Source organism: Seriola lalandi, unplaced genomic scaffold (assembly GCF_002814215.2).
Source record: "Seriola lalandi dorsalis isolate HSWRI2012SDOR001 ecotype SW California unplaced genomic scaffold, Sedor1 jcf7180002054470, whole genome shotgun sequence".
NCBI classification, from domain to species: Eukaryota; Metazoa; Chordata; class Actinopteri; order Carangiformes; family Carangidae; genus Seriola; species Seriola lalandi.
Window position 1 is genome coordinate 1,916,114 of NW_019525023.1, and position 16,008 is coordinate 1,932,121.

The following is a 16,008-nucleotide window of genomic DNA, read 5'->3' on the forward strand; positions in this document are numbered from 1 at the left end:
TGCTTGTTTGTTTGCTTAGGTGGGTTGTCCTCACCTTATCAAATTAAACAGCCCTGCATGATTTTAAGAGATCAAGGTCACCATGTTTTTCAGAGACTTTCTCAGGCTGGTTGAATTTCATTAGTTGGCTGGGATGTGTGTTTTGTAAGTCCACCTGTGCTTTGTCATGCTTTATCCAGACACACAGTAATCACCACACCATGCATTTCTGGACTTGAAACAATATAAGCAATTTTCAATAAATTGGTAGAAATTTTTACCCTTAAATATGATTAAATACATTTTTGTCCACCTAAATGTTTGTGGAACATGCAGAAAAAAATGTCTACTTTCACATCCAGAAGACATAAAAAAAAAAGCATTCATATTCATATGATTCATGTTTCTGGCCACTATTTACTTCTTTTTGCTATGGTCTGGTGTCTTGTGAAAAATGGCTGTCTCCATATCCAAACTTGGATGGATTATTTAATACAGTATTTATCTATATTTAAGCAATACAACATCATCTTTACTGTGGAGGTTATTTTCTTCTTTCCTGTCTTTCAGTAAATCGGAAAATACAAGTCTGAGCATAAAGAATATATTCAGATGATTAGTAACTGTAATTTAATTAAGATTTTTTTCTCAGTAACTGTGACAGATTACAATCACATTTTTTTTGTAATTTGATTATATAATCCCGTTACATGCAGTATGTTACTCCACACTGCTTATGCCCCCATTATTCTTAATACACAAGTTTGGTGAAATCAGGAGACTTTAATTTGCAAAGAAATTGAATATTGTTGTCAGATATGTGTAGTGGAGTAAAAAGTATAATATTTCTTTCTGAATTGCAGTGGAGTAGAAGAATAAAGTAACATAAAGATCAAGAAAAGTACAAGTATCAATTTGGTACTTGAATAAATGTAGACTATTTGATTACTTTCTAACACTGATCCAGAGTTCACTTTAACATATGAACACATTGGCTGCTTCACTTTCATATTCGCATTATTATGAATCATTCACATTATTATTACCACATTATGTACATATCATGTACCTGAATTTCCCCTAGAGGATAAATAAAGTATATATCTATCTACCTGTTATTAGGTTATATTGTCTATCATTGAATGAAAGCAGTTTAAATGATACATAACCTTCGCCACAAGATGTCGCCAGCCTTTTTGATTACGTCACTTTTGTAAACGCTAAAACCCCGATAAGTATTGTTACTCCTCGCCGGGTGCGGTGGCGCGCACCTGTAATCCAAGTCACTGGGAGGCTGAGGCTGGCGGATCGTTTGAGCTCAGGAGTTCTGAGCTGCAGCGGACTATGCCGATCGGGTGTCCGCACTAAGTTCGGTATCGATATGGTGCTCCTGGGGAAGCCCGGGACCACCAGGTCGCCTAAGGAGGGGTGCACCGGCCCAGGTCGGAAACGAAGCAGGTCAAAGCCCCCGTGCCGCTCAGTAGTGGGATCGCGCCCGTGAATAGACGCTGTAGTGCAGCCTGAGTAATACAGCGGGACACAGTCTTTTTACACCCTTTATACTCATCAACAAACAACTGGGACAACACATGCGCTCAAACAGCATGTCTTATACGCTACAACAGTCCTGTCATTGTTTCTTTATCGTCTTATTTCAGTGGGAAACCAGTGGTGTTTTTTGGTCCTACACCGCCTCCACCTGGAGCAGAGGCGCAATGACCATCAATAACACCACTCAATAAGGTTTATGATACTTACACACCACTACATTTAATTTCTACTATTAACTCTGCCATTAATTTATACCGACATCTGCTACTAGTTGACGATCAAAGCTTTACAAAGAAACTAAGGCATATGATCAGTAAAAATACGATTCATTATTATAAAAGAAACTACACAAAAGCCCTATAAAGTGTTTAAAATGACCTTTACTTAAATCATCCAGATCATAATAATCTACTGTGTGTGTGTGTGTGTGTGTGTGTGTGTGTGTGTGTGTGTGTGTGTGTAGAGCAAATGAAATACTATTCCATTAAATAATCGAATCTAAAATAGTGTAGTTAATTTTGCTTCCAAATTTAAAATGTATCATCCAAACTGAATTTGAATCTCTAACTTTTTCATGCCTTCACCAGTGTCTCCCACCTGCTCCTCGTGCCCCGTCCGCTCAATTTCATTGGTCAGCGCAGCCATCTTTCTGCTGTCGTTGGTCCGATGACCTGTCACTCAGTCGTTTTGTCGGGGTCATTTCAGTCCATCTGACAGCTGTATTCAGGTCATATTCGGTACCTGAAAGTGAGACCAGAATCATGGCGGGACGTCTCCTTCTCCGAACTTGTACAACAACATTGCGGCTGAGGAACAATGTGGTGCCTAGGCCGCTACAGCGTGCCATGGCCTCAGAAGGAGGTAGGACTCCTGTTTATTTATTACCGAAGAAATTATGAGTTTACACTGTGAAGTAAGACCGCAGACTACTGTAGAAGCGCAACTGTCACTGGTCAGAAGTGTGCGTTAAGTTGAGGGGGCTGGATTGGGAGTCTGTCAGTATTATTTTTAGTTTATTGCGCAGTTTGGTATCTAAAACGCTGTATCATGAATAGTCACTTGCTACCAGCGTTCTTTCAGTTAATAGTGTTTAATGTAGAGGATAAATAACATTGACTTTTGACACGTAATCTTTATTCGCAGTGATAAAATATCTTGTTTGTGATCACTTTATTTTCTGGGAGAGTGATATTTACTTGTAAATGTGTTCCACCTAAATGTGTGTTTGAAAGTGTTTGAATCAAATAATGAAGGTCATTTGGTCTTTAACTCGCGGAAAGGCCTTTGATAGACCCACCTCCTTTGGCAGGCGTCTGTTGGTTTGATGCCAGTACCGATAGGGCACAGAGGCAGGTTGGTGTGGGAGGCGTCCACTGCCGACGTGCAGTTTCATTGGCATTCAAGTACACGGACAGTCCTACTGTAAAGTGCACAGAGCACACCTTGCCAGATTACTCTGAGGGTGGTTTATAATTTAAGACGAATTTGTTTTAATGAAAACCTCTGCCATATATTTTTTCAGGGATACCAACAGATGAGGAACAGGCCACTGGACTGGAGCGCCGAGTCCTGATGTCCTTCAAAGAGGGAAAGGTATAGACAACTATTCACTCAAGTGCTGGCTTTAAACCTCACATGTACTAATTTTCTTTTACTTAACATTACAGGACCCCTACAGTATATTGGAGCCCAAATACTATAGTGGCACAAAGGAAGACCCTCAGATTGTGCCATGCACTCTAGACAAGAGGCTGGTGGGCTGTCTTTGTACGTGATGTATATTAAACACTTATCTCATTTTTTTCTTGAATGTGTACATTACAAACCAGGTTACTCATAATTCAATTATCTGCAGGTGAGGAAGACAACACTGCTATAGTGTGGTTCTGGCTTCATGAGGGAGGTTCCCAGCGCTGTCCTTCCTGTGGTACCCACTATAAGTTGGCCCACTTCGAATTGCCACATTGAAACTAAATTCAAGTTCTGTATGATTGGGACAGCTCAGAAAACTGTATTTGCCTCCCTCGTGCCCGTATACTGCAATGTGTGCATATCATTCAGCATGTACAGTTTATCATTAAAATGTAAACCTGAACCAAATTGTCTGGACAGAACTCTGTTGTTGTTTTTAATTGAGGAACAGATCCTCATCCGTCATGTTCTGACAAAGGACAAGAAAAAATATTAAAGCTAAAGTGAGCTGTGTTAAGTGGAAGAACAATCGCTGATAGGTCGAACAGTGAAACACTGGAAATGACAGAATTTCAGTCATAGCCATAGTACACCAAAATTCTGACTTGGCCTATAAACTGGAGAGGACACATCAACTTAAAATTGTCTTCCAATCCTTTAAGTTGTGATATTGCACTGCAACTAAAAAGTAAGTTAAATTTATCATGTTAAAATTACTACCAAAGGCATGATGCTACAATAAATGATCAAACGTCACTGCAAATAAACCAATGCTCTAGAAGGCAGTAAATAAAAATGACTTAAACAATAGGACGGTATTTTATCCCCAAAGTAACTCACATTTATTTCAGTGGCTTTACTTTGTTTTTATTTGTGGCTTGTTTAAGGCTTAAAGCCAAGAAAATCTAACGCTTTGCACTGCTCTCAATCAAATGTCACAACAGAACTTAACATAAAGAGTTAGTTTACATGTCTGGGTTCAAACATTTAATACACAGGGGGTGGACACAACATCATTAACTCCTGTAAAATACAATGTGAGGAACTACTACCACAGTGGAGCTTAAAATGTTACATTTTTGTCGACACCCTATAAGAGCGGTGTTGATTTAAATCTGGTCGTTTTGAGGCCACAGTGCTTGGATTACATTAGATTTTGAGGTGTTTCCGAGAAAAAATATAACAGGAACATCTCACTAATGTTTTACATCATAAGCTTCAAAAAGGTAATGCCGCTGCATTGAATTATATTTTACAGGTGTTTATGTTGCTGTATCCATGCCCTGTAAATACCAGTAGTTTGCTTCATCATACTTGTCATATCCAAACATGAATAAAAGCATATCTACAAGAGCAATATATCAAATGTGAATCAACTTGTAATAGGGCATCAAATACTGTGATGGTATGGAAAAAAGCTGGAAAACCAAAGTCAAGATTAATGTCAAAGTCTAGGCATCCAACTCTTAAATCATTTCTAGTGTCACTTGTCTTCCTCCTCTTTCCAACCAGTGTTCAAGTCTGCAAAAACTAAACATTCGGGAATGTGGTTGCCATCAACAGTCTCGACACGGAGTTCTAGGCATTTCTGTGTACTTTCAGGCAAGATTAAAGCCTTGATTGTGATCTATAGCCTGTAGAAGCTTCTCACGGAGTGTTTCCAGACTTGTGTATTTGGGCAGGTCCAGCAGGTTGAAGCACGTGTGGGCGACAGGTAAATAATGCTCCCCTCCACCAGTGGGCTGGATCACCAGTTTCAGGCATTTCATGCCCAAGATGGGTATGCGGTCACTTCCTGTGAGGAACACTGGAAAGGCGAGAGACATCGTGTCACTTTTACAGCTGAAAACAAAACATATGAATATATTCACATTGCCAAAGGAACAGCTTCTCTGATGTTGCATATGGACGAGCTGCACTTACAGAGGAACTGTTTTTTCTTCTCTAAAGGAAGACAGTGGAACACCTCCCAGAAGAGCCTGATGGTGGGATGGTCCGCCCAGTACTCCCCTTTGTATTCAGTACTCTGAAGAGTGGAGACAAATATAATTGTTATTGTTATTGTTATAATACTATTTCTATACTGTACTATAAGGACCAGTGTGTAGGATTTAGTGATATATCTAGTGGTGAGGTTGCAGATTGCAACCAACTCAATACTCCTGACCCACACGCCTCCCTTTTCCAAGTGTGTAGGAGAACCTGTTCCCTGTGTGTATGTGTGTATATATATATATATATATATATAAATATATATATATGTGATGTGATTACACACCAAGGAAACCAATTATGAGTACTATATTCCATCTATGCCAACAGAGCCCACTACACATTGGTCCTTTAAACTTATTAGGCTGACTCTGACAAAATAAGTTGCTGAGATGACATATTTCCCTTAATCAATATTTAAAACAAGACCTTTTCAAGCTCCGTCCAGTCATAGTTGGTGTTGCCAATGACCATGGCTTGCAGTTCGTTTGGCTGGAACAGCTCTAAAACTTTTCCACCGCACACTTTGTGAAAGCCTGCATAGAAGCACTCAAACAGTGGGGCCACTGACGTGTTGAAAACATAGTCAACATAGGCATTGACAAATTCCTGCCTGGAGAAAAAGGAATTCATATGAAAATAAAGTGATGTAAAGAAATATGTTACATGTAAAATGCAATTGGAAGAAAGCAATAACACCAGATTTCTGACAGCATATAATACAGAGGATGATTCTACTATTGATATTTTCAGGATGAGTTAAAACAATTTACTGGTTAAAGGTTTGGAACATTAAAGCAGAAAAACATCTGAGTCTTAAAAGGAATAGTTTGACATTTTGGAAAAAGCCCAGATTTCTGAAAACATATTTTTACAGTTAACTCTTTATTTTTAATGAATTAAACAAACAACACAGAATGTTTTAATCAGCTATCCCCCTACCCAAACCTCCGTCTTTATGCTAAACGAACTAGCTACATTTTAACCATAAAGCCATCAGAATGGTATCAATTTTCCAATCTAACTGTTGGCAGGAAAGTGAATGCATTTATTTGCAAAAATGTAAAACTATTCCTCTTAAGCATCTGTTCATGGTTAATAGGACAGGTGAGAAAATTTTACCTGTTTGATGTATTGACATTGATGTCTTCGCCATTCTGTACTAGTTCCAAAACCTCTGTGGCACCATAGTTTTCCTCTGTGATCTGAAAAAAAACAAAGACACTGTTTAGATTTTGTTTATATGATTTGCACATAGCACAACTGTTTATTTGAAGCTGTATGCACCACAGAGACTGTTGACTGCTGTTACTGCAATTATCTTACTGTGAAATTCAAGCAGAACGTTTCCTCAAGGTCATCCTCCGTGTAGTCCAGCAACTGCTGCAGACTCCTGCTTTTACAAGAGATACATTTATCAGTTTTTTTTATAGACAATGTTGAACGCTTTTGGGTCAACTCTCTCTCTGGTAATACACTGTAATTGCAACTTTAAAAGATCCGATTTTAGACGCGGCAAGGAAAACACCAAGGTAAACAGACGTTCATAAACATGTTAAAAGGAAACCTCAGATGACTGTTCCTTGATCTGACCTTCCCACATCTGGCATTAGCTCTTTCAGGTCGTCTAGCGTTGGCTTCCTCTTCAGAAGTTTCTTGTAAAGGGCCACGGGGAAGTTGAGCTCCACTATGGTGAGATTGTAGATGGCCAGACCACAGATGACCCCAATGAGGTTGAACAAGTCAATGTCCTCAAAGGTCTGCAAGGGACAGTCATTGAGTGTCAAAGATTTTACGGAGGGCAGTTTCTCCTAAGTTAAATTCAGACGGTGGCTAGTTTACTGCAAAGATATGGCATTTACATGAGCCAATTCATGTTATGACCGCTTCGTTGTCCCCATTATTGAGGGCGCTTTAGAGCGCACTTAAAAACATTGCTAGTGATGTTTCAGCAGCGTGAGAATTCACAGGTGAATTATTACAGTAAGTACCTTGTTTGAAAACCAGATGAGCCTGGACTCCTCGTGGTAACGAAACATGCCGTATTTGGGATCCAACAGCTCTTTCATGATCAGGAGGAAGAACTCCTTTCTCACACCTCCTGCATCGACCGCCTCTTCTCCCACAAAGATCACCTGTCATGGTCACAAACATAAGCACAACAGCAGTACTTTTCATGTCTTCGCCTAAATGGCACCACAGATTTGTAAATATAACAGAACACTTTAAGCTACATAATATTTGATGAACCTGGCCATCCGTATTGAGCTGTATTAAATCACTACAATTTTTTTAAGTTGGAAGGCTCCGTAGAGCTAAGGCGAACTGCAGAGTCACAGAGTAAATGTCACACCTCACGTACCAATTTTAATTCTAGCAGCTTTTACCTTGAGCGGTTTCTTGTAGTCAACATTCTTAGACTTCCTGAGGACTTCCATGGTGTCGCCAACAATATTTTCCCTCCGGACGATGAGGATGAGGCACGGGTTGACAGATTCCACTGCCGGCAGGAACATGGAGCTGAAGTTCTGCATCTGCGCCTGGTCCACTGCCATCTATCAGCGCATGGAGGGAATGATGAATGATGAGAACGCTATATGTTTTCGAAGACACAATGATTTGACAGCACTAGATTAAGCTCTTTTACGCAGGGTGAAACCAGTCGAAAGGAAGAAGAAAAGTAGCTCATGATGAAAGAAACCCAGAGTAAGTGATTTACTGCACATTACCTGCATCTGTATCACAGCATCAGTTTGAAGCAGAGTGGTCTTCGCTTGGGCATCAAATACAAAGGGATACCTGCACAGAGTCACCACACCGTCATGACCCTGAGGATACAGAGGCATAAACGAATGGATCATACCGATGCCTAAATATAGACAAATGTAATCAAGTGAATCATGGAGCAGGAACTCACCAGTGGGTACATCTGCCTCTGAATCCATGTGACGTAGTCATTTCTGATGTCTATCAGGTCATCCAACTCATGGATGTAGAATTTATCATACTGAATGATGTGTCCTGCTCTGTCACTCACCTGAAGCAGCAGCAAAATGGATGTAAACAACTGTCTGTCAAGGTATCGCATGATTTACTGTGTGAATTTGACATGTGAAAGCAGCTGTAACACAAACTTTGGATTGGAATTTTGTTCATTTCTCACCGTGTGCAGGATCTCCAGGAGTCGCAGGGACGTGTCCAGGAAACAGGTGAAAATTCTCTGCTCTACTGAAGGAATGCCCATCTTGTGCATTTGAAGCAGATACACCACCACCTCCTTGTACACCTCAACCAGCCACTGGAAGACGGGGGGCTCAAACGTAGACCACCAGTTTCCTGACGCAAACACAAAAAAGTGAAATGAAAAAAGGCTGTTTTTTTTTTTTAAAGATGAAAAGCATAAACTTTACAGACTGTTGCATTGTGTTTGGCGTAAAGCATAAAAAAAAAACCCATCATCTTCATCCTACCTAGAACCTTCAGTGCAGCCTCTTTCAGGCTGAGGAGTGATTTGGCAAATGGGATGGCAATGGTCACATAATTATTTCGGTCACTGAAGAGAGGGCATTCTGGGAGAGTGAGGTAGAGTCTCAGGGCTTCAATGTCTGGAGGAGAGCTGCTCAGTCTGGGAATGAGGTTCTTTTCCAGACTGGCAGCAATCTGAGGGAGACAGAAGAAAGTATACAGGTCTGTTATGCTTTAATGTAACAATTCCTTTATTGATGCAACTCCTAACTCGAGTTGTGGTGGTGGGGCAAAGTGTAACAATAACATATTCAGGCGGGGTAGGATGCTAAAGGTGGCAGAGGATGGAGCTGGAGCTGGACTCAAGACAAGATGTCTTGATATCAGACAAGGTGAGCTCATAAAGTTGCTACTAAAAGTCATTGCAGCAGTCTGGACTGAAAGGACATATGCACTAACACTAACTGTATATACAGTATTAGAATACAATAAAAAAAATAAAAATAATACAATATTACACAATTCGAAGATTTTTGTAATTTACAGAAATGTGAAGAGTTTACTGTACTACAGCATTACAGAATGAACTCTGCTGTCAAAACATAATACAGGATTTTATTAAAGCTTCAATAATCAATATTTCTGTATTAACAATAAAAAAAGGCGAAAGGTTTCATTCATAGTGACAAAACCACAAAGAATTATCACCTGTTCCCCAAAGCTCTATGACGCATGTTTCAAGTTTTGGTTTTATGCCCCACAACTTTACTGTTTTAGTTCACTGCCAAGCCTCTCATCAGCATGGTTTCCAGATGTAGCAGGCAGCTGTTTTCAAAGAAAACCCTCTCATAAACCTACTGTACACTACATGCCCAACATGAAAGGGCAGACAGACATGGTAAGCATATGTTGTAAAGCCCCTCAGTTAAAGCATCATGCAGCAATTCTAGAAAGTTTAGAAAAAAAAGTGCAGACAGTCCTGAAAGTGTTACAAACACACACAAAAAGAACCACCACTAAATCAAAATTATATGAGTATCTTACAAAAAAAAGACTGCGATGAATTCTGGTACAGAAACAGAAGCCAAACATTCTCTTTCCAAAAATTGTGTGGAAATCTTTTTTGGGGAGTTTCCAGAAAAATACTTCCTTATCAAAGCCAATGAGACAGAGGGCAACAAATTCAAGATGGTGGGCAATGTGCCCTACAATGGGCGTTGTGGCATAAAATGTGTCTTGGAATATTCATTAAGAAGTTTCTGAATCTACACCTGAAGTAAACACTGTGATCCATCCATTATGATACTACTTTTTTCTACCCACAGGTACAATACATACTGCCACTGCAACAATAGTAACAATATTAGTACAATTTTATTTAAATGTTGAAGTACACTAGTGGCGAAACAGCAATGGAATACATGGATATGTTGCACCAACACTGACCTGCTGAGCTATCTCAGGGTGATCTTGTTGAATGACTCTGTGAAAGAGGATGCGAGCCATGTTCATATCAACCCCTGAACATTTGCTGCTGGTACTGTAGTGATCTGGATGACTGTGTGACAGAAACAGACATTGCACATGAAACCATGCAGGTTGCATTCCAAGTATTTAGGTCACCAAATAAACCAACGCTGCTTACATACAAGAGGGGAACTGAGTATTAGAAACACATCTTATTATAAACACAACATCACTGACTACAGCTTCAAACCAGTTGGAGATGAATCAGCGTCTCCCTGACAGTCTCAACAAAAACTAGGTCTGATACTTGTAGGTTATTAATGAATTAATGAATTAAAGAATTAATTAATGAATTAATTAAAGAATTGATTAATACGTTGTAAGTCGTGTGTAACGACAAAGGATCAAATCAGTGAAGAAAATGCCTTGGATTTCACAATAATGAAAACAAACATATTAGTAATGAAATAAGACTTTTGGACCAGACTGCAGATAAAAATAGACTTCATTTGAAATGTGATTACCTCATTGAGAGAAAAGATCCATTGAGGCAGCTTGCTGAGGAGAACACGAGGTCAATCTCACTGAGGGAATCATAAAAGTCAAGTAATTAGTGTGACTACTTTTCAAAAGCAAATCTCCATAAAGAACCGACAGAATCATGACTTTTCCAGTTGCAAAATATATGTCTGTGATGAACTAAAACTAGCAACAACATCCATAAGGCGTGGTCAGCCATGGTTCTTGTGAGGAGAAGACTTTACTTGGAGATTTCCAGCGGGAGTCTTCCTGGTGAATGGTTCAACCATTTTAGTATGATATCCTCATTAAAGGTGCAAATCCTTCTGTGAGGATCTTGTATCCTCACATCATCTATGTTCTGGAGGTTCTACAAAAAGAAAAACAAGACCAACGTGGATCGTTTTTGTGAAGCAGTCTGCCTGATTTATTCAGCCATGTTGATTTGAAAATTCTCTGATTATGGTTACTGTATGTTAAGAGGTTGAATTTACTTCAAATCTGTGAGAAACCTCAAAATATGAGAAGTCCCTTTATTCCTGAAAACTTACAGTGGCAGTGCAATAGTGAGCAAAACTCTGATCTCCTCCAGCATAAATCCTCTTGACACAACAGCTCTGCTCCGAGTCTGCAACGTATTGGAATGAAAGCAAGAAATAAATGTATGGATGAATTTTCTATGGGTTTTGTCTTTTAATCTGTTTTATCTTGTCCTGAGAAATCCCATGATGCAGCTTTATTTACTGTCTCACCTGTATCCGCAGGAGAATTGGAGGCTACCCAGGGACCTTTGACGGGGGCGGGGCTTTTCCTGTTGCAAGTGGAGCGTGTACCAAGTTGCCCGTTACCACCAAGCCCAAAGGAGTCCATCTTCCCACAGGAAGGTGTGAAAGCCAAAGTGTGCTGCCTTATGATTGCACAACAATTTGAAAAAGTTCTTAAAAAAAAAACTTCAATAAAATTCAATTACACCCAGTTTAACTTTTATAGTGATTATCTAAAATTACATTATGTACACATAACAATCATATAGTCACGTTTGAGATAAAATGTGAAAAAATACAGATTTTACCTTCCACATGAAATCTGTGTAACTACATTTCCCATGAGCTCAAACACTTTCCTAGGGTTGATTTCATGGTTTGTAGAGTTATGTCCCAGTTGTCCGTATCCTCCTGCTCCAAATGTAAACACACCTCCTTCCTGTAAAATCAGCAGCACCAGTTATGTTGACCTTCAGGACAAGAGTTAGCCATGGACTTTTTAAATAAATAAAACTTCATGACTATAACAAGCCACAGGTTAAGCTGTCCTTCTGTCCCCAGATATAAGCAATTAAGCTGGTCAATAAAATGTAATCAGAACAATTTGAAATGATGGTCAAACGTACCAAAATAAGGCCCAAGCAGTAAAAACCATCGGTTCACCACAACAAATAACACCCCACTTTGATTCAAAGTATCCCCAGTTTTAAATCAAGGTCTTCCACACACAACACTGCAGGTGGTTTAATTAACCACAAAAGTATATAACTTAACTTGGTCAGTGCTGCTGTGTGATCTTCTCCACAGGAGATGTAAATCACTCTCTGCGATCTAAGGGACTTCAGCAGGGCTGGGAAATATCGATCTGAAAAAAACATCCTGACAATTAGTCTGACTTTGGGGCTTGAATGCTCAAAAGTACTTTTACTAGCACTAGTTTCGACCACCCACCATTGGTGTCATTGAGACCCAGCTGACCAAACTTGTTGCGACCCCAACCAAACACCGCTCCTGAGAGAGTGAGGGCAAAGCTGTGAGCACCACCTGCTGATATCTGAGCAAAAGGAATGCCCTGAAGAGACTGAATGATTTGGGGTGTGGAAATGCTTTGTCCATTAATTCCCAGCCCAAGTTGTCCATATCGATTCTGGCCCCAGGAGAAGACCTGGCCCCCTGTGCAAACAAAACAGATATAATGTCTGAACATGCTGGAAACATAATAAGTTGAATAAATAAATGTGCATTGTGTAGGTGGAAACCACCCTCACCTCTTGAAAGTGCATGGGAGTGCCAATACCCACAGGCTACCTGAGTGATTTGTACGTCTGACAAACTCTTGATGTTTCTGGCATTTTACAGGCAGAGAGAAATTTGCATTTTGAAAGAAATGAACATGTTAAATAAATTCCAAATTTTAAATTGTTTGCAACAGAATTTAATTATGAAAGTCACATTGACATTTAGATAACAGTATGCTGATAGTTTTATCTGTTTTAATTACATTTGTCTGACATAGGGAAGAATAAGCAAATAGTGTGAAATTAGTTGCTGAATTTACCTAGGCACACGAACACATTCTTCAAAGTTATTTAGGCCGAGCTGTCCATCTGAGCCAAGACCCCATGAAAAAATCTGCCCTTTGTCATTCAGGGCGAGTGTGTGGGACTCTCCACATGACACCACCACTATGTTTTGTGCATCCAGAGCCACAACCTGTTCTAATAGAAGATAGAAACAAATGTTTGTGTGAGGAATGATTTTACCAGCTGTTATCATAAAACACAATTAAATAGTAATAATGGTGATAATAATAATAACAATCCTACTACTACTGCTACTAATAATAATAATAATAACAATACTACTACTAATAATAATAATAATAATAATGACCAACCTGGTTTCTTTCTGGACTTCTCATGTCCCAGCTGCCCTAGGTCATTGCAGCCACAGGTGTATACTGTCCCATCCTCCAGCAGGAAGGTTGTGTGTCTCCGGCCACACCCCACATCACACACTTGCTTCCCGTGAAAGAATTCACATTTTCGTGGCTCAACCACAATCTCATCATCAATCCCACCCAAGCCCAGCTGTCCGTAGGAAGCATTTCCCCAGCACAGCATTGTAGCACTCCTCTTTGGCTATACACGCCAGCAGGATCCCCGTCTCTATGAAGACCAGAGAGACACCGCGGCTAATGGAACCTGACAGAGCTCATTCAGACATCCAGTTTGAGTTGCAAGATTCACTTCATCTGGTATCACCTAGCAATGTAGCCAAATAATGCTATGGCTAAATAAAATAATCGCTAGATACAATAGACGCGTACGTGTGGTTAGCTTAAATAATGTCTTTAGGATATAATGATATATACTAACACCAGTCCAACGAGGTCGTAGCTGGCCAGGTAACATGTCAACACATTAGCCAAGTAAGCTACAGTTAGATTAACGGTGCTAGATGAGTAACGTTCACAGAAATCATCTAATATCACCACTTCCGCTTTGGGCGACTGGAATTCCAAATTAAAACACATGTCTAAACGCGTTTAAACAAAAGTTTTGCTAATATTTCTTATCTAACCATATTTAACCAACAGACTAAGAGCTCACAATAAGGACCGCTATAGTAAAAAAAAGAACTGTCATGTTTTTTTCTGAGATTTATATGAATATGCTTTCAATATTCAAAGCGGAAGTTTTATTCTTGTTCTCACTGGGGGACCGCGGACAGAATTCCTCTTTACGATCCTTCATCATGATCACAAGCGAGACAGATCATTCTTGACTGATACAACTTGACCAAGTTTATTTGACATTTCTTAACGTTGCAGTATTACAACTAGCAATGACAGTAAATGATTTAAGGAGAGAGTTTTTAGTAAAAGCGTTCGACACGTGGTGACATTGGTGTAGCATGGCTTTTCTCCAACATTGCTGTAATTTTAGCAGGCTAACGTAAGGCTTAATGTAGCTAAGAGTTAATTTTGTAAGGTGACTGCATAGCTAAGCAACGCAAATTAAGATGTGTCATTCCTTTACGTTTTGCGTAAGCAGTTAAAAGTTACAGCCAGGACTAAGTCATCTACCGTTATAACGGTAAAGCCAGATAGCAAATCTTACCAAACCCGCCAGATCTGACAGCGTTACTGTTTTCCAGTGTATTGCTCACTAGCTGGTCCGACCTTTAAAAGCGCACATACCAGCGCATTTTCAGTTTTTAATGTCAAAAGCTAACCACCATCTGCTTGCAATACCCAATCCCTCTACTCCAGTGTTCTGTCAACAACTGCTGTACGGTGATGCCGAGAAACCACTCAAGCTAGCTGTATTAGACTTTGAATTTCCGGTTTGTCCTTTAGCAACGCCACTCTTATACAGAAGCAGAGCAGTAAGGCGTACAAGAAAATTCATGTATACACTCCACTTTCACTATATACTGAAAGCAATATCGGGGTTATCTGAAAATCTTACTTAAAAAGATGTACTGTGAATGTAGTGTACAGTAAATACAAACGCTGTGATCTTTAATTTGAAGATACGCTCACTAAACCGGAAGTGCTACTGCTTTACTTTACGCTTTACTAAATGACGGTGAAGAAATGTCGCGAAGCGTCCAAAATGTTCTAGATGGAGCGCACGCGCGCATGCGTCTCTCTGCAGTTAACTATGTACACACTCTGTGTGTACAAACATCACACACACACACACACACACACACACACACACACACACACACATTCTGGTGGGAGTGATTGGCAAGAGTGTATCATACTCCTGCCACAATATGAGTAGGTGAAAAAGGTAATTCACACCCTAAAATGGAAATACGATAAGAAAAAAAAAGACAAGTCAAAGCCTTATGTTTAGAAGTACTATAGAAAAATTGCAGTACTCTGTATTCTGAAAATATGGCCTTGGAAAATTTTACACTATCATACAATATATTGTTAGTTTGTTTCTACCTATACATTTGCATGTGAGTAGCATTTTATGTTGTAGCAGGTGGAGAAATACTAAAATACTTTTTACATGGGTGGGTAGTTTATAACAATGTGATGTAGTCTATTTTATAGACTTATTATCTTTTTACAAGAAAATCCTAATTTGCATAGAAACTAATGGAGCAAAAAAAGTATCATATTCCCTCTTTAAGGTAGTGGAGTAGCAGTATAAAGTGACGTATATCGTTAAAGTATAGTAAAACACAAGTACCTCAAAACTTTACTCAAGTACTTACATTTACTTACATTAATAATTACATTCAGCCCCTGGTGCTTCTTAACATGTGTCATTAAAATTTGAATGGTGTCAATTTGATGAATACATTTATTTAAAAAAAGAAAGAAAAAACAGACTTGGTTAGACTGTGTGTGTATAACCAAAAATATACATAGTCCTTTTAAGAATAAGAATGATTATTAAATTCTGTCTATGAGAACCTGTTTGTTCCAAATGACAATGCACTTTCAAAGTATATTAAGTAAGTGTAAATGGATATTCAAATGAACAGGTGGTGGTTCATTTCTTTTTCCAAGTAATTATCAATGCTGCATCATAGCTCATTGGCCAGGTGCAAC

At 39.3% G+C, this 16,008-nt stretch overlaps 2 protein-coding genes and 1 non-coding gene across 4 annotated transcripts; 2 read left to right on the top strand and 1 right to left on the bottom strand.

Annotated features, from left to right (window-relative positions):
- Nucleotides 1-1,229: 1,229 nt before the first annotated feature.
- Nucleotides 1,230-1,528, top strand: LOC147818813 (signal recognition particle RNA). The gene has a single exon (XR_015437597.1).
- A 704-nt stretch (nt 1,529-2,232) lies between these two features.
- Nucleotides 2,233-3,630, top strand: cox5b2 (cytochrome c oxidase subunit 5B2). The gene is made up of 4 exons (XM_023411679.2): nt 2,233-2,391; nt 3,053-3,123; nt 3,198-3,297; nt 3,386-3,630. The coding sequence occupies exons 1-4, from the start codon at nt 2,292-2,294 to the stop codon at nt 3,496-3,498; spliced, it is 384 nt and encodes a 127-aa protein (XP_023267447.1). The 5' UTR covers nt 2,233-2,291; the 3' UTR covers nt 3,499-3,630.
- Nucleotides 3,631-4,040: 410 nt separating this feature from the next.
- herc4 (HECT and RLD domain containing E3 ubiquitin protein ligase 4) lies at nt 4,041-14,724 on the bottom strand. 2 transcript variants are annotated; one of them, XM_023411676.2, is made up of 24 exons: nt 14,552-14,724; nt 13,327-13,597; nt 12,988-13,147; nt 12,698-12,774; nt 12,381-12,602; nt 12,203-12,294; nt 11,738-11,868; nt 11,418-11,572; nt 11,217-11,293; nt 10,911-11,035; nt 10,671-10,730; nt 10,126-10,237; nt 8,685-8,874; nt 8,378-8,550; nt 8,132-8,251; nt 7,944-8,042; nt 7,602-7,769; nt 7,206-7,349; nt 6,808-6,974; nt 6,541-6,607; nt 6,337-6,419; nt 5,644-5,827; nt 5,146-5,248; nt 4,041-5,029 (listed from the first exon to the last, which is right to left on the bottom strand). In XM_023411676.2, the coding sequence occupies exons 2-24, from the start codon at nt 13,550-13,552 to the stop codon at nt 4,821-4,823; spliced, it is 3,144 nt and encodes a 1,047-aa protein (XP_023267444.1). In that variant the 5' UTR covers nt 13,553-13,597; nt 14,552-14,724; the 3' UTR covers nt 4,041-4,820. The 2 variants fall into 2 exon arrangements, with proteins under 2 accessions (XP_023267444.1, XP_023267445.1); XM_023411677.2 differs by having other exon boundaries at nt 13,327-14,724.
- Between the last annotated feature and the right edge of the window lie 1,284 nt (nt 14,725-16,008).